Source organism: Heteronotia binoei, chromosome 18, assembly GCF_032191835.1.
Source record: "Heteronotia binoei isolate CCM8104 ecotype False Entrance Well chromosome 18, APGP_CSIRO_Hbin_v1, whole genome shotgun sequence".
In the NCBI taxonomy this organism is placed as follows: Eukaryota; Metazoa; Chordata; class Lepidosauria; order Squamata; family Gekkonidae; genus Heteronotia; species Heteronotia binoei.
The window spans coordinates 16,439,328-16,463,070 of record NC_083240.1 but is presented as its reverse complement, the minus strand read 5'-3'; the positions used below and the strand labels follow the sequence as shown (position 1 = coordinate 16,463,070).

The 23,743-nt window shown below is 45.9% G+C and overlaps 1 protein-coding gene across 1 annotated transcript; it reads right to left on the bottom strand.

Annotated features, from left to right (window-relative positions):
* Window positions 1-1,612: 1,612 nt before the first annotated feature.
* On the bottom strand, window positions 1,613-8,622 carry GUCA2A (guanylate cyclase activator 2A). The gene is made up of 3 exons (XM_060259113.1): window positions 8,551-8,622; window positions 3,115-3,289; window positions 1,613-1,677 (listed from the first exon to the last, which is right to left on the bottom strand). Exons 1-3 carry the CDS (start codon window positions 8,620-8,622, stop codon window positions 1,613-1,615), a joined length of 312 nt encoding a protein of 103 aa, XP_060115096.1.
* Window positions 8,623-23,743: the final 15,121 nt, after the last annotated feature.

Here is a 23,743-nt window from a genome sequence, read left to right as displayed (position 1 = left end):
GTGAGCTCTAGGAGGATTGGCTACATCAGGGGTGTGGTCTAATATGCAAAGGAGTTCCTGCTACAAAAAAACCCAAACTCTGATTGCCATGTAGGGTCAAGTCAAGAGTTAAGGGCGGGGGGGTTATGTCTGACCATGGGCCCTGTCCACTGTTCAGCCATGCCAACTCTTGATGCTGGCTCTGGCTATACAATGCTGGTTTCATCTTAGCATTAGTTACAGGAAGCCAAGATGGTCAAACTGAGGCTATTGTAGGTCCTATTATTATTATTGTTATTCCACCCATTCCCCATAAGGGCTCAGAGCGGAGCATTAGGGCTCAGAGCGTTGTAAGCTCTTGGTCACATTATGAGAATCCAAGAGTCACTGGAAAAGACAGCAGTGCTAGGAAAAGGTGAAGGCAGCAGGAAGAGAAGATGACCCAACATGAGTTGGTTTGACCCAATCGAGGCCGCTGCAGCCCTCCGTTTGCAAGACCTGATCCAGGCTGTTAATAAGAGGATGCTTTGGAGGACATTAATTAAGAGTCACTGTAAATCAGAAGCAACTTGAAGGCCCTCAATCCACACACACTTGTCTAAACAGGTCATGCTCAGTCGAGTGTCATAACTGAGCTCATGAAGTTACTGCTGAATCAGACCATTGGTCCATCAAGGTCAGTATTGACTACTCTGATTGGCAGTGATTCTCCAGGGTCTCAGTCAGAGGTCTACCATATCACCTACTATCTGATACCTTTCGCTGGAGACATCAGGGACTGAGCCTGCGTCTTTCTTGCTCTGTTTATTATTGGTCATTGAAACCACCTTGAGCCAGTTTGGTGTAGTGGTTAAGTGTGCAGACTCTTATCTAGGAGAACAGGGTTTGATTCCCCCACTTGCAGCTGCTGGAATGGCCTCGGGTCAGCCATAGCTCTCGCAGAGCTGTCCTTGAAAGGGCAGCTACTGTAAGTGCTCTCTCAGCCCCACCCACCTCACAGGGTGTCTGTTGTGGAGGAGGAAAGTAAAGGAGATTGTGAGCCACTCTGAGATTCAAGTGAAGGGCGAGATATAAATCCAATATCTTCTTCACCTTGTTGCCCATAAGGTAAAACGTGGACCATAATTAGAAGCTGACATTTGAAGTGCAGGCTGATATGGTTGAGTGAAGCAGAAACCAGGGTTTATTTAAGATTCGCTTCATGAAGGCAAAACAAAATGACAGAAGTATGAAAAGTTACATGCCACTGATGGTGTGGAATTCTTATTTTTGGCCCTCTGCTAATGACGGTGAGGAGTGGTGGAAACTTGATAGAGTGGGATAGCAGAGGAGATCTCCCATATTGGCCACTCCATCCATTTCAAGGGCACGCCTTCTATCCCCAGCCAGCGCTTCACTCTCGGATTTCTGCTTTCTCTACCCTCCACCCTCCTCATCAGTTCAGGGGGCCGGAAATTAAACTACACCTGCTGTTGTTTGAAAGCTGATGTCTACAAAAGCCCAGAGTCAAATGCAGAGAGCAGAAGTCAAGGGACCAAAGCATCCTTGATAGGTTCAGGTTCAGTGCTGGTAGCAGGGATGGAAGAATGAACAGGCAGCATCTCTTCAGAGACTCAGTCGGAGGAGTCCTCTATCAGCATCCGGAGCAAGCGATGTTGGCACAGATCTCACAGACTTCAGAGTCTCTGGCAATGAGTTCTGGAACCAAGAGAGACAAAAGAAAACCTTACAAGTTGTCACATCACTTGAACAATGCAGTGGGTCAACGGCTCCTTTGCAGGTAGGCTGGGCTTACTCTACACCTCATGCGCTATCAGTGCTATCCAAAGGACACACTCCCAAGAGTAACACCATTGAGTAACATGGGATTGACTTCTGAGTAGATTTAATCTCTACATGATCCATCTATAAGGAATCTCTTGACACAGGAATCACTGATTCCCATCAGAACATAAGAGAAGCCATGTTGAATTAGTCCAATGGTCCATCCAGTTCAACACTCTGTGTCACACAGTGGCCAAAAAACCAGGTGCCATCAGGAGGTCCACCAGAAGCCCTCCCACTGTTGCCCCCCCCGCCCCCCCAGCACCAAGAATACAGGGTATCACTTGCCCCAGATAGAGAGTTCCATCTATACCTTGTGGCTAATAGCCACTGATGGACTTCTGCTCCATGTGTTTGTCCAATACCCCCTTGAAGCCATCTATGCATGTGGCTGCCAACACCTCCTGTGGCAGTGAATTCCATGTGTTAATTGCCCTTTGGTGATTCCCAAGGTGGTACCTGTGGGGCATAGTGGCACCAACCAATAGGTTTCCTAGTGCCCACTTGTGGCTAAAACCCCTCCTGGGCTGTGATCACACACACGAAATAATGCACTTCCAAGCCACTTTCATTGCACTTTCCAACTGGATTTTACTGTGTGAACTGGCAAAATCCAGTTGGAAAGTGCATTGAAAGTGGATTGAAAGTGCATTATTTAGTATGTGTGATCACAGCCCTGGCTTCCCTTCTGTTCATTGGCTTTTTTTGCTGTCACGTCCCTGTGGACTTATAGCAAGCCCTTGCGGGTTTTCAAAGCAAGAGATGTTCAGAGGTGGTTTGCCATTGCCTGCCTCTTCATCATGATCCTGGTGTTCCTTGGGGGGGGGTCTCCCTTCCAAATACTGACCAGGGCCAACCCTGCTTAGCATCTGAAATCTGACAAGATCGGACTAGCCTGAGCTACCCAGGTCAGGGCAGTTCATCGGCATGCTGTATTCTTCCTCAGCTCATACATTTTTGATGCTCGTATAATTCACAAGCCATCAGATTTATACTGACGCTTGGCCTTTGTGAGACAACAGCAGGGCTTTTTTTGCAGCAGGAACTCCTTTGCATATTAGGCCACACCCCTTGACGTAGCCAATCCCCCAAGAGCTTACAGTGGGTCCTGTAAGAAGAGCCTTGTAAGCTCTTGGAGGATTGGCTACATCAGGGGATGTGGCCTAATATGCAAAGGAGTTCCTGCTACAAAAAAAAAACCCTGGACAAGAGTTATCTGTGATGGAGAAATGACAGATCTCCCATTCATTTCTTTGAAGCCCCTTCTCGGAAATGGGGCAGCCCCTCTCTGCAAGAAAAGGTGGCACCTACCTAAATCTGCTAGCAGTGGTCGTGATTTAGGGCTGGCACAGATCGTCAGGAACTCCGTGGGCAGCTTTGGATGGTCACACAGGCTAATGCCGCTGCGTGATCTTTGGGCAGAGGGTGCACTCGATAAATCCTTGAGCTTCTTCACTGTCTCCAAAGGGAATTGAAAGTCTCCCACCTGTCCAGGAAAACACATACAAAAGATTGACTCTCAAATTCTAGCTTTGATAGAGAGGCACAGGAGATGGTTTAGGTCATAAGAAGTGGGTCTTTGTGTTGGAGAGAACGACACTGCAGGCCTGGACAGTAGGGGGAACTACATCACTAAGGGTGTCGAGGTGTTATCTCCTTGAATTGTATGCTTCTATTTGTTTAAACCTGGGAGCTGCCCTCTGACCCCTCCTCTCTCTTATACTTTGTCCTTCACATGGCCTTCCATGGAAACACATGTCTCTGCGGGTCTCTCCTGTAGAGACGGTGTCCTCATACGCCCACACACATGATGCTGGACAATAGGGAAAGTACTCTTTCGATTAGGCTTCTTTCTCTCTTCTTGAGTGTGACCAAAATGTGAACTGGATCTACTTAAATAAAGGTATGTTTACTGCTTTTGCAATATACCTCTTAGGGGATTTATTTACTGCACTCAGTATCATGCTACTATCACTGCGCAAACTCTGCTATATTATCCCAGTATTTTGCTCAATGCAGAATCTGCTTGTGGAACTCACTGCCACAGGCTCTCAACATGGCCACTAGCTTAAATGCCTATCAATGAAGTTGGGACCAAGTTACGGACAGCAATTCCATCAGCAGCAATGAACGGTGATTGCCAAATGGAACTTCCATATCCAGAAGCTGTACTGAATATCAGATGGTAGGGGCAACAACAGAAGGTGTCTTTGACCTTTTCAAGAGCAACTGGTTAGCCGCAGTATAAAACTGGCTGGACTAGGGGGACTATTGGCCTGATCCAGCATGGCTATTCTCATATCCTTGCATCATGTTTTGGGACAAGCGGAAGAAGTGAAAAGGGACAGGTGGACAGATCTGGTGGACAGGTGAGGTTGTAAAGGTAAGGAGCAGCTGTATGGAACAGGAACACATAGAACATAATAAAAAATCAGACATGCAAACACCATTGTTAGTCTTTTGGAGCGTGATTAGAGATCACTTTAGATCACCAACATGAACAGTGCTGTGCCTGATGAAAAGGTCACTTTTCAGGGACTGCAACTTGGAAAACAAATGCATAAATGAACCTTTCTAAGTGTATCCCTTCAGTAGAAGAATCCAGGATCCGGATTGCCATCTGCTTCTGGGAGTCTGCTGTGTTTGCCAAGTAATAAAATAGGGCTTGTGTTCTGATAAGATAGACTTCCTAGAATCCACCAGTTCTTTCCTGTACACACATCTCTGAGACACTCAAAAGCCTGGTCTCTTCATCACCCTTAAGTGAGCCTCACATTTCTTACACATTTTATATCTACATGTTCCAAAGAGAGATGAATGGCTATCAGGGACAGAGCCTTCTTTACTGTGGCTCCTCCTACCTGGAATTCCCTCTCTGCTGCTATTTGCATGATGATGCCAACTGTGTTCTTTTTTAGGCACCAGAGGAAAACATTCTTCTCTTCCCAGACATTTGTGGATAATTGAAAATTTGTTGACTTGGCTGTTGCACATTTAAAATTCAGGTTTGTTTCACAGTTCCATCTTTGCCATCCTTCTTTTATAATGAGGATTTTAGGCTTGCCAATCCCCAGGTCCCAGTGGGGGTTCTCCCACTTTCCCAGGCTCCTTCCTGCCCCCAGTCAACTGGCCGGTGGGGGGAAGTCCCACCCCCACAGCCACTATGTGACTTTCCACCTCCAGAGGCTTCAGTCTCCAATTGGAAAGGCTTCCTCTTGGGATGGTTGCTCTGTGTGACTTTGAAGAAGTTGGCAGCAACTCGTGAGTAGAGAGGCCAATCCCTCACTTCAGAGTCGCCAGAAACGGGGCGGGGGAGGGAAATGTCTCATAGGGTATAATGGGGGATTGATTCTCATAGGGTATAATGGGGAATTGATCTGGAGGTATCGGGGGCTCTGGAGGGGCTGTGTTTTGAGGAAGTGGTACCAAATTTTCAGTATAGCATCTAGTGCCTCTCCCCAAAATACCCCCCAAGTTTCAAAACGATTGGACTAGGGGGTCCAATTCTATGAGCCCCAAAAGAAGGTGCTCCTATCCTTCATTATTTCCTATGAAAGGAAGGCATTTAAAAAGGTGTGCTGTCCCTTTAAATGTGATGGCCAGAACTCCCTTGGAGTTCAAGTATGCTTGTCACACCCTTGCTCCTAGCTCTGCCCAAAGTATCCTAGCTCCATCCCCAAAGTCCTCAGATATTTCTTGAATTGGACTTGGCAACCCTATGTTACTTTGTGTGTGTGTGTGTGTGTTTTTTGGGGGAGGGGGGTAATGTTAATGCTCTTTTGTTAACGTTAGGTTATCTTGCAAAGCAACATTGGTCGCTGAAAGTGCCATCAAGTTACAGTTGACTTGTGGCAACCCTGTATAATTTCCAAGGTAAGAGACGTTCAGGGTGGTTTGCTATTGCCAGCCTCTGTGTCCTAGCCCTGGTATTCCTTGGAAGTCTCCCATCCCAATACTAGCCAGGGCCAGGCCTTGAATTCAGCAGGAGCTCACAGGAGTGCAGCTCCTGAACCCTTCTGACGGCCCCCTCCCCCCCACCTATCTACCTTGTCCATTGAATAGTAGGTGCAGCTGCATAATGATCCCTGGATGAGCTCCAGCACCTATTTTTCTACAAACATGACCCCTAGCCAGGGCTGACCCTGCTTAGTTTCTGAGACCTAACCAGTTTAGCCTGGCTATCTAGATCAGAAACATTAGAAAATATTAAAGCAGACAAGCCATCTAAGTCACCATATAAACTTGTAGTTGAGAGTTTAGAAAAAATGTTGAAAATGAATCTCTCTCTCTCTCTCTCTCTCCATGTTCTAGATACTCTGATGTGCATTGGGTTGGATCCAGATGACTATTTGGCACAGTCTTGTCCACTTTCCCTCCTTATTACCATCCAAAAATTTGGGTCCCAGGGTCACAAGCATAAGAACTTTTGAAGTGCCCAAACAAGATTCCCTCTTTGCCTGGTTAGATCTAATCTATCATCTCCATTTGTTTTATGGTACTAAGAACAAAAGTCCTGTCTGCTTTCTGCACACCAAGCACAGTGTTATAAACATCTATTCTCCTTCCCACCTCCCAGTTGTCTTTTTTTTCTACATTAAAAAAACCCTAAGCAGTTCTGTCCCTGGGAGGATCAGCCCCAACACTTGGGAAAACCCGAGTTGCTACACAGAGGCAAGCCATGGCAAACCACCGCTGAATGTCTCTTGCACTGAAAACTCCATGAATGTGCGATTGCAATTTAAAAAGGCCAACGCCATGCTGGGAATTATTAGGAAGGGAATTGAAAACAAATCAGCCAGTATCATAATGCCCCTGTAAAAATCGATGGTGCGGTCTCATTTGGAATACTGTGTACAATTCTGGTCACCGCACCTCAAAAAGGATATTATAGCACTGGAAAAAGTGCAGAAAAGGGCAACTAGAATGATTAAAGAGTTGAAGAAAGGTTAAAACGCTTGGGGCTCTTTAGCTTGGAGAAACGTCGAGTGCGGGGTGACATGATAGAGGTTTACAAGATTATGCATGGGATAGAGAAAGTAGAGGAAGAAGTACTTTTCTCCCTTTCTCACAATACAAGAACTCGTGGGCATTCAATGAAATTGCTGAGCAGTCAGGTTAAAACGGATAGAAGGAAGTACTTCTTCATCCAAAGGGTGATTAACATGTGGAATTCACTGCCACAGGAGGTGGTGGCAGCTACAAGCATGGCCACCTTCAAGAGGGGGTTAGAAAAATATGGAGCAGAGGTCCACCAGTGGCTATTAGCCACAGTGTGTGTGTATATATATATATATATATATTTGGCCACTGTGTGACACAGAGTGTTGGACTGGATGGGCCATTGGCCTGATCCAACATGGCTTCTCTTATGTTCTTCTGTGAGACAGAGTGTTGGACTGGATGGGCCATTGGCCTGATCCAACATGGCTTCTCTTATGTTCTTAAATCAACTACGACTGGATGGCACTTTCCAGTACAAAACAATTTAGCCTCTTCAGGAAGGTTCTCCAACCCTTGAAGTCCTTTTGGCTGCTCTTCTGTGCACACTTGCCACAGCTGACATGTTGCACATTCACTTAGGAAGAGGTCATAAAAACTCCCAAAAAGAATGGAGACCCAAGGTCTATCCAGCTCAGCACCCTGTTTCCCACAGCAGTCACCCACATGCCCCTGGAAGACCACCGAATCCAAAACCTCCCCCTTCGGTTAGTAACTGATATTCAATGACAACATTGCATCTGTGCATGGAAGTTCCATTTAACCATCACGAATAATATTCATTGATGGACCTCTACTGCATCCGATTGTCTTTTAAAACCATCTACGCCAGCGGCCATCGCTGCATCCAGGAGCAGTGAGTTTCATACATCAAATATGCAGGGCTTTTTTTTCCCTCTGGGAAAAGAGGTGCCAGAACTCTCAAGAGGGAAATGAAGGAGAAACACACAGGTGCCTTTCGTTAACTTTTAAACATTCTCTGAGAATTTTGTTTCTACAAAGAGGTTCTGGAGCTCCGTTCCATCACAATCCCCCAGAAGAACATATGAACATATGAAGCTGCCTTATACTGAATCAGACCCTTGGTCCATCAAAGTCAGTATTGTCTTCTCAGACTGGCAGCAGCTCTCCAGGGTCTCAAGCTAAGTTTTTTTACGCCTACTTGCCTGGACCCTTTTTTGGAGATGCCAGGGATTGAACCTGGGACCTTCTGCTTCCCAAACAGATGCTCTACCACTGAGCCACCGTCCCTCCCTAAGAAAAAAAAAGCCCTGCAAATATGTGTTATAGGAATCTAATGTTCTGAATCTACTGCCAATCAATGTCACTGGATGGTCTTGACTGTGAGTGTTACCAGAGAAGTCAGAGAAAAGTTTATCCCACTTTCTTTGCACCATGCATAATTTTATGAACCTCTGTCTGGTCTCCTAGTCACCAAAAAAGGGATACATCCAATCAGTTTTTTCCATCGGCGACCACCAAAGAGGCTATGCTGAGGACCATGGGACCCGCATGGAGAAAATCCATATGAGATGGGGGCTGCAACAAGGAAGCTAGCTGGGTTAGAGTGAGCTAAAACATTGGCTGGATCCAACTTGACAATCTGAATCCACCTTTCGGGGTTCCTCTGGGGAATGCGCTTCAACTCACCCAAGATTCTCAAGTTGCTCCTCCAGGTGGACATATGAAGGACCCAAGGAGATGACACTGGACAGTGGGACTCCCTTGGGAGAATGTTAATACTCTTACCTTGACTGTAACACCATCTGTGACAACTGCCAAGGCACACAAGCAAAGCGATACCGTCAGGAACGCATTCATGATGATCTAAGACTCAGGGTGAGCTTAGATGGTGGAGATGTTCAGCTATAGAGAGACAGCAATGAAGCTGGATTTTTAAAGGACACCTTCTAGTTACTGAGTAACCAAGGATGCTGCGGTACTGGCTGGGACGGTGATCGCCCTCTTGGCAGATTGCATAGTGACGCCCCAGTATGCAGAGTGACATCTCAAAGAAAAGGCCGGCACCCATGAAAGTTAACATCTTTATAATTTTATGACACGTTTTCACAAGTTTATGAGTGGCACTTACTACATTCCAGCTGGGATGGGATGGGCAGCAGGTGTTTTACGAGCAAGGTTGATTCTTCCTGATGCTGAGCAAGCTCTAATTAAATAAGAATTGGGGAACTCCATGGACTGGAGCAGCCTCTGGGTATGGCCTTGGCCCATGGGCAGCCTCTGGGTATGGCCTTGGGCTCCATGCCCTGTTGTTGGCATAGTAATTGGCTGGTTGTTGTGTGAGACAGGTTGCTGGGGTAGATAGAATACTCAGAAAGGCCTCAGCCTCTATGTCTTGTTGCTGGCTGCCCAGAGGAGCTGGTTGACCACTATATGAGAAAACATGCTGAACTAGATGAACTACTGGGTTGATCCAGCAGAGCTCTTCTTATGTTCTTATTTCAATAATTACATTGTTATGCTTGATGTGTAGTCTGTCTCCAGAGATTCTCTCTGCTCTAGTTCAGAAGGACAGAAGATAACATCTCTGTAATGCAGGGGTGTCAAAAGTGCAGCCTGAGGGCCATATCAGGCCCCCAGAAGGCTCTTATCAGGCCCGTGAGCAACTCACTGTCATCTGCTTCCTTCTCTCTCTCTTGCTTCCTTCTGCATCACAGCTTGCTTTGCCAGGCTTGCTTAATCACACTGAAGCTATAGAGCAAAGCCTTTATTTTCTTCATTGGCTGACCAGCACATGAAGCAATTTATGTACAAAAGCTTGCAATGCCCCGCCATTTCATGTTTCCCCCTGGGTCTTAGGCTCAAAGCACTGACCATTGAGATTTCTGTAATGAATGTCAATGAATTTAAAGTAGGTTTGCAATTTACAGATACATACCTGAACAGCATACTCAAGATTGCTACAACACAGACATTGTCTACAGATTTTGATGCAATAATTCTGAGCAAGAGGTGTCAGTTATCAGAGACTGCTAAACAAAACATTGCAAGAGTGCTAACCTTTTAAGCATAATGTATTTTAAGTTTTGTTCAAAACCTTTAATAGTGTTTATATCTCCACTATGACAGTGCATTTTATGACACACTTGGCCCAGTCTGACAAGGTCCCATTTATGTCAGATCCAGCCCTTATAACAAAGCTATCTTTGGATGATGGGAAACCTTACTAGACACTCAAAGAGGGAGGCAAAAATAAACTGCTTATGTTTGACTTTGAATGAAGGAAAGTCAGAGGAATGGGTGTTAATTAGGCCTTGCTAGGCCAGGAAAAGCAGCTGCCAAACTCTTACTGGTAGGCCTGCCAATCTCCAGGTAGGGTCAGTGGAGATCAGGACCACGGAGGCGTAGTTGCTGGAGAAAAACAAGACTCACTCCATGTGAAAAATATGTAATCCACAAAAATAGTTTCTAGTCTGAAATAACAATTCAATGGTACAGAAAGAAGACCATCCAATGCACGACACAGCTACTGTCCAAAAACCATGCAACATCCAAATTGTAGTCCAACGATAAAAGAACCAGTCCAATTTCATTTCGGATATGAACTATCCTTCTTCTGGGGACCGTCTTTCATATTCATAGGTCCAGTAGCGTTGAAGTGGCATAATTCATTTCCTGGCTTCCCAAGTTTTTATTTTATTTATTTTTCTGGAACACCGCTGCCAATTTCAATCCATCAGCATTTGACTACAAATTGAATGTTACATGGTTTTTGGACAGTAGTTGTGTCATGCATTGGACGTTCTTCTTTCTGTACCATTGAATTGTTATTTCAGACTAGAAATTGTATTTTTGTGGATTACATAGAGAATTATTTGTCACACGGAGTGGGTCTTGTTTTTCTCCAATCTCCTGGAGATTTCCCAGAATTCCAACTGATCTCCAGGCCACAGAGCCCAGTTACCCTGGTGGTGGGGGGAATGACTGCTTAGGAAGGCTGACTCTATGGCATTATACCACACAGAGGTCCCTAACCTCTCCAAATCCTGCCCTGCCCAGACTCCACCCCCAAATCTCAAGGAAATTCCCAACCCAGAGTTGGCAGCCTTACTTACTGGGCTTGCAAGTAGCTCTCTGCCCTGCTGGCAATGTTGTTTCCAGCATTGCCAGATTGGTGTAGTGGTTGTGTGCGGACTCTTATCTGGGAGAACCGGGTTTGATTCCCCACTCCTCCACTTGCACCTGCTAGCAAGGCCTAGGGTCAGCCATACCTCTCTCAGGAGTTGTCCTTGAAAGGGCAGTTGCTGTGAGAGCCCTCTCCAGCCCCACCCACCTCACAGGTTGTCTATTGTGGGGGAGGAACGTAAAGGAGATTGTGAGCCGCTCTGAGACTCTTCGGAGTTGAGGACGGGATATAAATCCAATATCTTCTTCTTCTTCTTTTGGAGAGGTTTTTTTTTAAGTTTATTTATTTATGGAGAACATTTGTGTGCTGCCTCTGTTAAGTTGCTGGAGGTGGCTCACAATGAAATCCATAAAACAAAACCAACCAAGGCAGTACAAAGCAAGTCAGTCGACACAAGCCATGCCAACAACAACAAGCTGACAAAGCAAGCAAGAACACCAATAAGGGACAAGCCAATAAATGCAAGGCAAACCAACAAAACCAAAAAAGGGTATAAAAGCATGTAAAACAAACAGAGCAGTCTGAAAATAATGTTGATATAACTGTCCTGGGGACAGAAGCAGACTGTAACACAACTTTAAAAGCAGCAGAAAATCTGGGTGGAAAAGAATGCTTTGACCTGGTGCCTAAAGCAAAGCAAGGTAGGTGCCAGGCAAGCCTCATAGGGGAGGGCATCCCAAAGGCAATAGATGATCAGGGGCCCACAACATGGTGTCTGCAGTGCCATGGCTAGCTTGGTGTAGCGTTTGCTAAAAGCCAGTTTGGTGATGTGGTTAAGAGCAGTAGTCTCTAATCTGGAGAACTGGGTTTGATTCCCCACTCCTCCCCATGAAGCCTGTCGGGTGACCCTGGGCCAGTCGCTGTTTCTCTCAGACCTCACTCAGCTCCACCTGCCTCACAAGGTGCCTGTTGTGGGGAGGAGAAGGCAATTATAAGGTCACTCTGAGTGAAGGGTGGGGCACAAATCTACTCAGAGCTTTTTTTTTTTGAGCAGGAATGCAGTTTTGGCTGGCTTGGCATCAGGGGGTGTGGCCTAATATGCAAATGAGTTCCTGCTGGGCTTTTTCAACAAAAAAAAAAGCCCTGTATCCAGTACTACTACTTCTACTTCTCACCAAGCGACATGCTCTCCAGGCTTCGCCATCAAATCCCCGGGGGTTTCCCAACCTACAGTTGGCAACTCTTTTAATTTCCATTGACAGTTTATTCATAGTTCTAAATGAATCATAACAACAACAAAAAAAGGTTTCTTATGTTCAGTCTCTATATGTTGCCAGAAAATTCGGTAAAGCCCAAAGAAAGCAAGGATTCAGGAGCGAGTCACAAGGGTGCTGTTAACATGCTGTCATCTTGGCCCTATCTGCTTAAACAAGCAATATTTGGCATGGCTTTGCATCGGAACCATTGCAACCAACGTTCCCTCTAAGCTGCAGAGTCCTGTGAGCAAAAATTCTTTGTGAGCGACTGGTATTAAAGTTCTGAGCTACTGCATAAATCAGTGTGCTCTCTGGGGTCGTCCTTCCTGAACTAAGTCAAAAATGTGTGAGCTGGAGGCTAAGAATCTGTGAGCTAGCTCACGCTAACTCAGCTTAGAGGGAACACTGGTTGCAAGCCTTAAGCCTGGGTAGCTTCTGTGTGTGCCGGCTTACATTTTGAGCTAGGTTTCGAGTGTAAGCGCCTCTTTTGTCCCAGAAGCAGCATGAAATCCTTTGGAAGCACTCATCACTACACTGTATGGACAGAACTTACTGTACTCAATGACGGTTCCCGATCGGCCGTGTGAGGACACACAAAGCATTCGCAATCCCATTTTGAACACTCAGTGAACACATTCAGCTCTGGGAGTCAAGCAGGCCAAACAAGCAGGGTTGATTTACGTCGGATGTGCTTTTCAGTTCGATAAGGTGGAGGAAACCACAGACAGAGGAGGCTTACCGTCACGGGAAAGCAGTGGGAGAACATGCCCGCAACACACATGGTACAATTTAGAACCATTTCGAGGGCTCGAGAAAAAGCAAACATTTTGTTTCAAATGCTCAGGATGTTGCTCAAAAATTTCAGTCCATCAGAACATTGCTGGTCCTCCAGGTTCCTTGTTATGCTGGGAGTCTTTATTTACCGTGGCTCCACCAAAACTAGGAAAGAGAATTCCCCACATAGTTGATGCCACAAACTGGTAGGATTACTCACAATTATCCAGATCATTTAGCTTATGTATTGTTTTATATATGGTTTTATAGTGTGTAATTATGCCTGCTCGTGCGCCAAAATGCTGGGCGGCAGTGACCTGTTACAGTCAATATGCACTGTCAGTGTATTATATGGCTGTCCATTGTGCACACTCAAGAGGGCAGGGCATGCATCCCACTGGTTACTAAGGGCCAATATTTACGTCCTTCAAGGAAGGGGAAGGTAACCATGTTGGTTCCTCTTTCCGCTGATATAATAAAGGGATTTGCGTCAACCAGTTGCACGTCTACATGGAAACTCTACCATAAAATTCATTCTAAAAAATAATTTATGGTTGGTGAAAAATAAACACCCAACCTTTAAGCAGGAATCTGTCCTTTAAACAGGAGGTGTCCATAACTGATCTGCCTGAGAAGAAAGGGCCAAACTATCTTGTTTGAATAATTTAAAAAGTTCTGTGGACAGAATTTTTCTGCCTCTACTCTCCCTCTGCAGCCCGGTGAGTTTCTAAAAGTGGCTCACCGTCTGCCAGGGACATCATTGAGCTGTTGGAGGAAGGCAGAAAAAGTTTCATTCTGCTAATGGAAGGACCTTCTGTCAATGGAAAACTGGATCTGGATCCAACTCTATGACTCCTGGAGCTCTATAAAAGGAATGTGGCCTTCGTGGGGAATTATAACTTAAAGACCACTTATGATATTATTTGAAACATATTTGCACTTAATTAGGCAGTTTAAGGATGTTTGTTATTGGTTCATGTTTGATGGCCTGCTGTTCAGTGTAACTTCTTGCTCTGTTCCCTTAACACTGGATCCCTAATTTGTGATAATCTCATTGGGAGTCCCCAGTACAGCACTTGTGAGCATCAGGGTGCCAACAGACACCTTTCTGGTGTCAGCCAAGTGTTTTTAGAAAGAGGGTGGAGCCAGTTAGGGTTTTTTTTTTGTCCAGCAGGGTTTCTGATTGGTCCCCAAAGATCTGATTGGCTGTGCAGACTTAAAGACATCCACTTCAACAGACCATAGGCCTGAAATATTGAAGAGTTACTATTGAAGCTGTAGATAACCTTTCTCCCTAACAAGCATGGCTCTGTGTCCTGTGGTGGCCATTTGCTCCCACAATCCTGTGTGTCAGAATTCTAGAAGTGGCTGAAGGTTCCACAAGGTTGAGGAACCCTGCCCTGTGCTAGTTCCAATCCAAAATGATCCCCATGTAGGGTTGCCAGGTCCAATTCAAGAAGTATCTGGGGACTTCGGGGTTGGAGCCAGGAGACTTTGGGGGTGGAGCCAGGAGACATTGGGGTGGAGCCTGGAGCAAGGCTGTGACAAGCATAACTGAACTCCAAAGGGAGTTCTGGCCATCACATTTAAAGGGACTGCACACCTTTAAACTGTCTTCCCTCCATTGGAAATAATGAAGGATAGGGGCACCTTCTTTTGGGGCTCATAAAATTAGACCCCCTGGTCCAATCTGTTTGAAACCTGGAGGGTCTTTTGAGGAGAGGCATCGGATGCTATGCTGCAAATTTGATGCCTCTGTCTCAAAAAACTGGGGGGGGGGGGATCAGTCTCCATAGGGTATAATGGCATGCCCAGCAGACGTTTCTTTACCGCCCCCCCCCCCCAGCTTTCTGTTGACCCTGAAGCTTGGGCAGGGCCTCCAAAATGCTGGGGCTAGAGAAGAAGCAATTGTGAAATGGGGAGAACGGAGCACTATCCCGTTCACCAAGTATCTCTAGTGCATAGCTGCATTTGGATCTTCATGCTTAATTGCATCTGGAAAGGACTTTGGAAGAATCGGATTTCCATATTTACTTTTGGACATTTACAGACTTTATCTGGAGGCTGTTGGTTCCCACTTCGCCAAGTTCCTTCGAGTGTTGTTATATGAGGCTTTATTTATCGTTATATGGGACTTGATTTCCAATATTTATATGAGGCTTTATTTACTATCACATGTGGCTTGATTTTCTATGTATGTTACTTATATGATTTAAAAGTCATTACATTCTTTAAAAGTTATGAATTCTCATTTTCTTTGGTTTTCAGTCTGTGGCTTTACGGAACCGGTGGTTTCCTTACTCCCAACTGTGGATTGGTAGCCCGAAGAGGAGGGAGAGTTAACCAGTGCCAACCTGGACCGTCCTCTCTTCTTAAAGGGCTCTTTTTAAATGCAAAATAAAGGGGAAGAGCGCCAGGCAAAAGACCAAACAAACAAAGGGCCACAGGCAGAGAGATGGCTGCACAAAGGCCAAATGAACCAAAAGAGCCATAGCAAAGTGGGGAAAGAATTGTCTTCTTCAGCTATACTGCCCTCATATTCAGCATAACGGAATAAGATAATTCTTTTTCCCAGCATGCATTGTTCTTGTTCTTTTGCTCTCTCTTTTTTAAAAAAAGAAAGGACCACATTACATGTTGCTGCAGAATTCCAGCGCCACATGGTTTTTTATTCATAAAAACATACACAGGATCTAGGGAACTATAGTGGAAATCCAAGTGTGCCCTAGCCTTAGAAACGGAATATGTCTTTGGCTCCTGTTGAATAGGGCTTGTTTTATTTATGGACATCCACTTTTGTATTGTAGAAGTTCATGTCACTGTTAGGGAGAAAAAAAAAACCCCAATTATACATCATTTTGTGCATTGCTACAGAAAAGGGATATCTTTTCAACTAAACAATGGGTTGAATTTGCGATGAAACTTTAGAAGGGGTGCAGTCGCAGGAAGTCAGCCCAAAGGCTCCCATAAAACAGACCGGAATCAGGTCAGAAGTCCAGGAGGGTGATAGGAATGCCAGCCTCCAGATGGGACCAGGTGGGGGTTTCCTGGAATTATAGCTTATCTCCGGTCTATAGAGACACGTTCCCATGGAGAAAATGGACGCTTCGGAGGCAGGGGCAGCCCTAGACTGTCTGGCGCCCTAGGCAAGGCTAACTTCTGGCACCCTCCCCCTGCCCTGATAACATCACCAAATCAAATGGGGGCACCCAGTTCAGCGTCCCCAGAAGGCCGGCACCCTAGACAATTGCCTAGTTTGCTTAGTGGCCGGGCTGGCCCTGTTTGGAGAGTGGACTTGATGACATTGTCCCCCACTGAATCTCCTGTCCTCCCCAGGCTTCACCTCCAAACCTCCACCCCAAGCTAGACCTGGCATCCCTATCTCCCATCCCCTGGCAGTAGCCAACCCTACCCGGGAAGCTATTGCACGCGATACACTGTTTGAGTCAAAGTAATAAGCCCTTTGCATTAATATAACCCACCCAGAGACATTTTTGAAATTATCTCAGCAATCCTGAAAGCAATGCTGGAAGTCGGAGTAGAGGGGTGTTATGTCCTGCATTCTAATCCCTATGTACAGCACAGCACACGCTACAGAGGCGACCAGTGGAACCCCATTGGTCCCCGGATGTAGCTCGCTAATACACACCGCCAATCAAGATCTGTGGCGGGGATCTGACCTTGGTTGGACCTGGCCTCACGGAGGGTTGTTCCAGGGCATGTATATAATCGGGACCCGGCCCACCATTCTCCCTCTTGTGATGTACCCACTAATAAAGTATGTTGCCTTCAACACGTCTCGTCACTGAGTACATTACAAGGGGCTTCTCTGGGGACCCTGCTGAGCCTGAGGTGAGATTCGAGGCAAGAATGTATCACACGGTATGTAGCCCTTAGCCCACTCTGGGGTAATGCATCCAAAAGCTTCATAGCGCTGGGTCTTTTAATCATTCATCTCTCCCTTTGCTGATTCCCTCCCCTCCATCCTTCCCTACGGCTGGGTTGTATTGCGTTTTAGTGCTTCACAGTGCTTCACACTCCATACAGTCGCCCCTTTCTAAGTTCATCGAAGTCAATGGGCTTAGACAGGTGTAACTCTACTCGGGATGGCCCATCTACGTTAAAAAAAAAACTTTCAAAAAGATCAAGGGAGAGCATCAAGAAAGTCCAAGGTCAGTGCAAAGAGGTAATCTATGGCAAACCAAGAGATCAGTTGTAATCAATACTCCCTCTAAGCTGTGGAGTCTTGCAAGCAAAAATTCTGCTTCATGAGCTGCTGGCAGGTTGGCAACGTTTCCACAGCAGCCCTTGCTCACTCAGTGGAACCCACCACTTTCGGCGAAAGGCACTTGGTCTTTCCACCAGCTAAATGTCAAACTTGTATGTTTATTAGCAGGGCAGCGTGAAACAAAACATGTTTCCCTTCTTTTATAACGTAACCTTATTTTTATGGTATCTTTATAGCCTATAAATCAAACTTCCCACGATTGTCGCTTTCGTTGCCCTTTCCCTGAGTTAAAGAGTTACTCTGCAGGCAGTTCCAGAAGTGGATCGCCCACCCCCACCCCATTATTAGCAGGATTGCAAAGTGTGTTGGGAAATTCCTTGAGATTTGGGGGCAGAGCCTAGAGACAGTGGACAGGGCTGGCCCCAGACTGGCCCCTAGGCAAGGCGCCCGCCCCCACCCCCGCACTGATAACATCACCAAGGTCACGTGGGGCAAGTCCAATTTGGTGCCGCAGAAAGCAGGTAATTGCCTAGTTTGCCAAATGGCAGGGCTGGCCCTGACAGTGGAGTTTGAATAGAGTTAGAGCACAGTAGGGATGTGATGTCAGAGATTTGGCCCTCCAAAGCTGCTGTCTTCTGCAGGGGGACTGCTCTCCATAGTGTGGAGATCAGTTGCAATCCCAGGGGAAACCCAGGCCTCACCTGGAGGTTGGCAACTCTACTTAGATAGATAGATAGATAGATAGATAGATAGATAGATAGATAGATAGATAGATAGATAGATAGATAGATAGATAGATAAATTTATTGTCATTGTTCTCCACAAAAAGAGAGCAACGAAATGAGGGCCAGTTTGGTGTAGTGATAAAGTGTGCAGACTCTTATCTGGGAGAACCGGGTTTGATTCCCCACTCCTCCACTTGCACCTGCTGGAATGGCCTTGGGTCAGCCATAGCTCTTATAGGAGTTGTCCTTGAAAGGGCAGCTGCTGTAAAAGCTCTCTCAGCTCCACCCACCTCACAGGGTATCTGTTTTGGGGGAAGAAGATAAAGTAGATAAGTGCAAAGTAATGCACATTGGGGCCAAGAATCCCAGCTACAAATACAAGTTGATGGGGTGTGAACTGGCAGAGACTGACCAAGTGAGAGATCTTGGGGTCGTGGTAGATAACTCACTGAAAATGTCAAGACAGTGTGCGTTTGCAATAAAAAAGGCCAACACCATGCTGGGAATTATTAGGAAGGGAATTGAAAACAAATCAGCCAGTATCATAATGCCCCTGTATAAATCGATGGTGCGGTCTCATCTGGAGTACTGTGTGCAGTTCTGGTCGCCGCACCTCAAAAAGGATATTATAGCATTGGAGAAAGTCCAGAAAAGGACAACTAGAATGATTAAAGGGCTGGAACACTTTCCCTATGAAGAAAGGTTGAAACACTTGGGACTCTTTAGCTTGGAGAAACGTTGAGTGCGGGGTGACATGATAGAGGTTTACAAGATAATGCATGGGATGGAGAAAGTAGAGAAAGAAGTACTTTTCTCCCTTTCTCACAATACAAGAACTCGTGGGCATTCGATGAAATTGCTGAGCAGACAGGTTAAAATGGATAAAGGGAAGTACTTCTTCACCCAAAGGGTGATTAACATGTGGAATTCACTGCCACAGGAGGTGGTGGCGGCCACAAGTATAGCCACCTTCAAGAGGGGTTTAGATAAAAATATGGAGCACAGGTCCATCAGTGGCTATTAGCCACAGTGTGTGTGTATATATAAAATTTTTTGCCACTGTGTGACACAGAGTGTTGGACTGGATGGGCCATTGGCCTGATCCAACATGGCTTCTCTTATGTTCTTAGATTGTAAGCCGCTCTGAGACTCTGATTCAGAGAGAAGGGTGGGGTATAAATCTGCGGTCTTCTCTTCTTCCTCGCTCACCTTCCATCATGAGATCCTTCTGGTTTGCACACAGATTATTGAAGCTGCTTCCTAATCCATTTCATCTTCATCACGCATAGCATTGCCAGATCCTGCCCCCCGGCCACTGACGGGGGATGAGAAGGCAGGGTGACCCGATCCAGGTTGGGAAACTGGAAGGGGGGGTGGAGCCCTGGGAGGACAAGGACCCCAGTGGGGTACAACATCATAGAGTTCACCCTCCAAAGCATCCCTTTTCTCCAGGGAAACTGGTCTCTGTACTCTGAAAATGAGGATGGGAAATATCTGGATATTTTTTTTTTTTTGGGGGGGGGGTGGCCCCTAAAGAATTCAGTATTTGGGAAGGAAAGGGAGAGACTTCAATGGGCTTTGATGCCATAGAATCCAACCTCCAAAGCGGCCAATTTCTCCAGGAGAACTGATCAGTTGTAATAGTGGGAGAACTCCAGCCACCACTTGGAGGTTAGCAGGTTAACCCTAAATACACTGTGAAGGGGACCTCTGCATTCAGATGCAGTCAGCCTCAACACCATCAAGGGAAGGTCTCAGCCGCTATGCTTTGTTGTTGGTCCTCCAATGTAATTTAGTAACATCACCATCTTAGACCCGCACCCTGCATCTGGGATGCTTGTAAGAAACCCAGATGTTAGCATTCAATAAACAACCTCACTTGGACAACCCAGCAACCTTAGTTTGATAGCAAACAACGGGTTGATTGAAGACCTGCCATCCCCAGCCCACACCATGCAACGCACCCAGAATTAATTGAATCACAAAGCCAAAGTTCATTTCTAGACATATGGTGCATTGAATTACCTGTGTCGCATGACACTATTCTTTATGGCCTCTAGGCTGATGCAAGAGGATGATGGAACTGATGCGGAATCGGCACAACGAAGACCTCCACCCTTGTTGCTAGTTTAGATAATGATGGCACCAAGATCATGGCATCCAGATCAGGGGAAACTCTTGCCCACCCTTAACACAAAAGAGGTAAGGGGTACAAACTGAGAAATATCTCCTAGTACCCTTCTGGCCTTCTGAGCAGAAATCATCATTATAAGATATGTTGAGTGCAGTGGAGGAAATATTCCCTTCCCTGCACTGCCCCAAGGCAAATTGAGGCCATGCAAGTCCGCAGTTTATGTTTTATGGATGGGATGAGACAGGTGGGTCTTCCTCTCACTTGTTGGCATCCAAACTATTCCATTTAACTGTACAGATTTCATAGAATCATAGAATAAAAGAGTTGGAAGGGAGCCTTCAGGGTCATCTAGTCCAACCCCCTGTACAATGCAGGAAATTCACATAGACATCCCCCTAAAATCACAGGATCAGCATTGCTGTCAGATGGCCATCTAGCCTCTGTTTAAAAAACCTCCAAGGAAGGAGAGCCCACCACCTCCCGAGGAAGCCTGTTCCACCGAGGAAGCACTCTGTCAGGAAGTTCTTCCTAATGTTGAGCCAGAAGCTCTTCAGATTTAATTTCAACCTTCTGGTTCTGATCTGACCTTCTTGGGCCACAGAAAACAACTCAGCACCATCCTCTACATGACAGCCCTTCAAGTACCTCTCAGCCATCTCCTCTCCAGGCTAAACATACCCAGCTCCTTCAACCTTTCGTCAAAAGGATTGCTTTGCTTCTGAGATCTGACCCAATCAGGCTTGCCTGGGCTATTCAGGTCAGGGCATACCCTGGAAATCTTGTTGGTCTTTAATTCCGGGTTGCCAGCTCCAGGTTGAGAGATACCTGGATATTTGGGGGGCAGAGCTTGAGGATGGTGGGGGTTGGGGAGGGGGAGAGACTTCAATGCAATACAATGCCATAAAGTCCACCTTCCAACGTGGCCATCTTCTCCAGGTGAGCTGTTGCCTGGAGATCAGTTGTAATAGTGGGAGATCTCCAGCTACTGCCTGGAGGTTGGCAACTCTGTTTAAGTTTCCACTGTACTCCAATGTAGTATACAGGCTCTCTTGTTTCCTGACCTGGAAAACTGAAAAGCCCCCAGATCATATAAGCAGCATGTGGAATAGAGGGATGTAATGGATATAGTAGATGCCCCATTTCTAGGCTAAAATCTGCTGAGTTGAATATGAGCCAGAGAAAGAGCTGAATATTCTATCAGGCTTTGTTTGATGTGGTCAGCAGGTGACATTTAGAGCCATGCAGAGCCATGAAAAATTAATCTACTGCTTGAACCTTGAGGGGTTTTGTGAAGGGTCTGCTCTTTGGCTGGTATAATCTACACAGGCCTCTGTACCAATTACGATCCTGGAAGCAAGCAAGGGACCCAGCTACCTCCTTTGGAACGTTGGCTTCCAGATGTGCCAGTGATCAAAGCAATTCTCACCCCTGCAACTGGAACGCGAGTCCAAAGAAGGTATTGGCAAGAAGATTCCAGATGACAAGTTCTGACTCCAGCTCCCATCTATCCCCTTCACAGATCTTTTGCAGATGAAAATAGGGTCACACACTACTTGTGTGATGAGGAGGACCATGTCAACTAAATGGAGGTGAACCAGGAACAAATGTGTTGGGTGAAGCTGCAGGAGGAAACTGGCACTTGTGGCTTGCCGAAATTAGGAAGTGCCAGGACTTTTCTTGATCAGGAACACACAGGAAGAAGAAGAAGATATTGGATTTATATCCCACCCTCCTCTCTCACAGCAGCTGCCCTTTCCCGGGGAAAGGGCTCTCACAGCAGCTGCCCTTTCAAGGACAACCTCTGCCAGAGCTATGGCTGATCCAAGGCCATTCCAGCAGGTGCAAGTGGAGGAGTGGGAAATCAAACCCGGTTCTCCCAGATAAGAGTCCGCACACTTAACCACTACACCAAACTGACTCTCCTGGCTTGACATTGCTGGCTTGACATCGTGGGGTGTGTGTGTGTGTGTGTGTGTGTCCCAATACACAAATAAGTTCCTGCTGGGCTTTTTCTATATAAAAAAGCCCCGTGTGATGCAATGGTGATGTTGGGGGGGGGATGTGTCCTAATATGCAAATGAGTTCCTGCTGGGTTTTTTCTACAAAAAAAAGCCCTGGGAAGTGCTAAAATTCAGCCTCTGAGCAAAGGTTTCACTTTCTAATTCCTAGAAATGGAACAAAGCTGTCCAGTAGCGGCTTTAAGAGCAACAAAGTTTTATTCAGAATATAAGCTTTCGTGTGCATGCACACTTTGTCAGACAATGAAATGGGGTACAGTGAGCAGTGCTGCATATAGCTGGTGGCCAGTGGTTAAGCATGCAAAATAGTACAGAGTTAGAATCCAATGGCAAAATAATGAAATTAACAAATTGAAATAATAACAAGTTTGGTCTGGATAGCATCAGTTGTGTAGGGGTGACCACCTGAGTCAAGTTTTGTTCTTGTAATTAACCAATGTGATGTTCATTGTTTGAAATGCTTTGAAAAGTAGTTACACCATTTTGGCAAAAAAAAAAAAATACACACAATAGGTTTGAAAAACTATTCAATATTTCTGCCTGTAATTTCTGACTTCTGCCCATTTGGCATTTGGCACTATCTCTAGCCATTGCCTCCTCATGAGGGGTTTTGTGTCCATTGCTGGCCTGAGCCAGATGAACAAGTGGGATATAAATATTTTAATAAATAAAATAAAATCCTCTGTATAGCCTTCTCTTTATGATACATAACACAAATAACTAGGATTGCCAACTTACCCCTTGGAAAATATCTGGAGATTTTTTTGGGGGGGGGGGCGGAACCTGGCGAAACAGAGGTTTGGGAAGGGGAGGGACCCCAAAAGGGCATAATGCCATAGAGTCCATCCCCCAGAGCAGCCATTTTCTCCAGGGGAACAGATCTCTTGTAGTCTGGAGAGCAGCTCTCATTCTAGGGGATCCCCTAGAGGTTGGCAACCCCTGGAGGTTGGCATTCCTATAAACCCTGTTCTCCCCAGAATCCACACCTAAACCTCCAGGAATTTCCCAGTTCGGAGTTGGCAACCTTAAACTGGTTTATGGTCTCATTATTTAAACGGTGTAAACTTGCTATCGTATTTTGGAAATCTTGATAAATTGTGGCCGCTTGGGGACAAAACAGTGTAGAAGTGTCCCAATATGAAGAGTTATTTGTAAATGCATGTGGGGCGTCTGTTAAAATGGTACGCCTAATGGGGAAAAAGCAGGGAAATTCAGCCGTTGGTCTGCTGGTGTGTGTACATTTGTAACGTCTGTCTGCCCTTATCAGCAGACAATGCTGATGCTTCACAACGCCACTGCTGGGCCTCGTTTCCACGGCAACCAACTGCCAGCCTGCTCGTGACTGGAAGGCCAAGCTCCATCCCCATGCAGGAAGTGAAAATGAAGATGGCCTTTTATGCTATTGTTCCAACTGGAAGTGGCTTGCAAACCCCAGTGCCCCATCCCTTTCCCCAGGAAGATTTTCTCCTTCCCTTATTATAGCATTGGATGAATCCCGCATTTCTGTAGAGGAAGCTTTGCAGGTGTTATCAACAGAAAATCTGGTGTTTTGCATTTAGAATACTTAATAGGCATGGTGTGATTTTTAAAAAAAATCCACATAGGAGGGTCACCCATTGGTGTTAGATAGGGTTGCCAGCTCCGGGTTGGGAAATACCTGGAGGATATGCAGGTGGAGCCTGAGGAGGGCGGAGTTCAGAGAGGGGAGGGACTTCAATAG

What these genes read in the sequence shown, in the direction of transcription:
- GUCA2A (XM_060259113.1), bottom strand. Translation starts at nt 8,622, where the DNA reads ATGAATGCGTTCCTGACGGTATCGCTTTGCTTGTGTGCCTTGGCAGTT. An exon ending in CAGATGGTGTTACAGTCAAG is followed by an intron (nt 3,290 to 8,550) that starts GTAAGAGTATTA and finishes TTTCCTGGACAG; the next exon opens with GTGGGAGACTTTCAATTCCC. An exon ending in ACCACTGCTAGCAGATTTAG is followed by an intron (nt 1,678 to 3,114) that starts GTAGGTGCCACC and finishes TCTTGGTTCCAG; the next exon opens with AACTCATTGCCAGAGACTCT.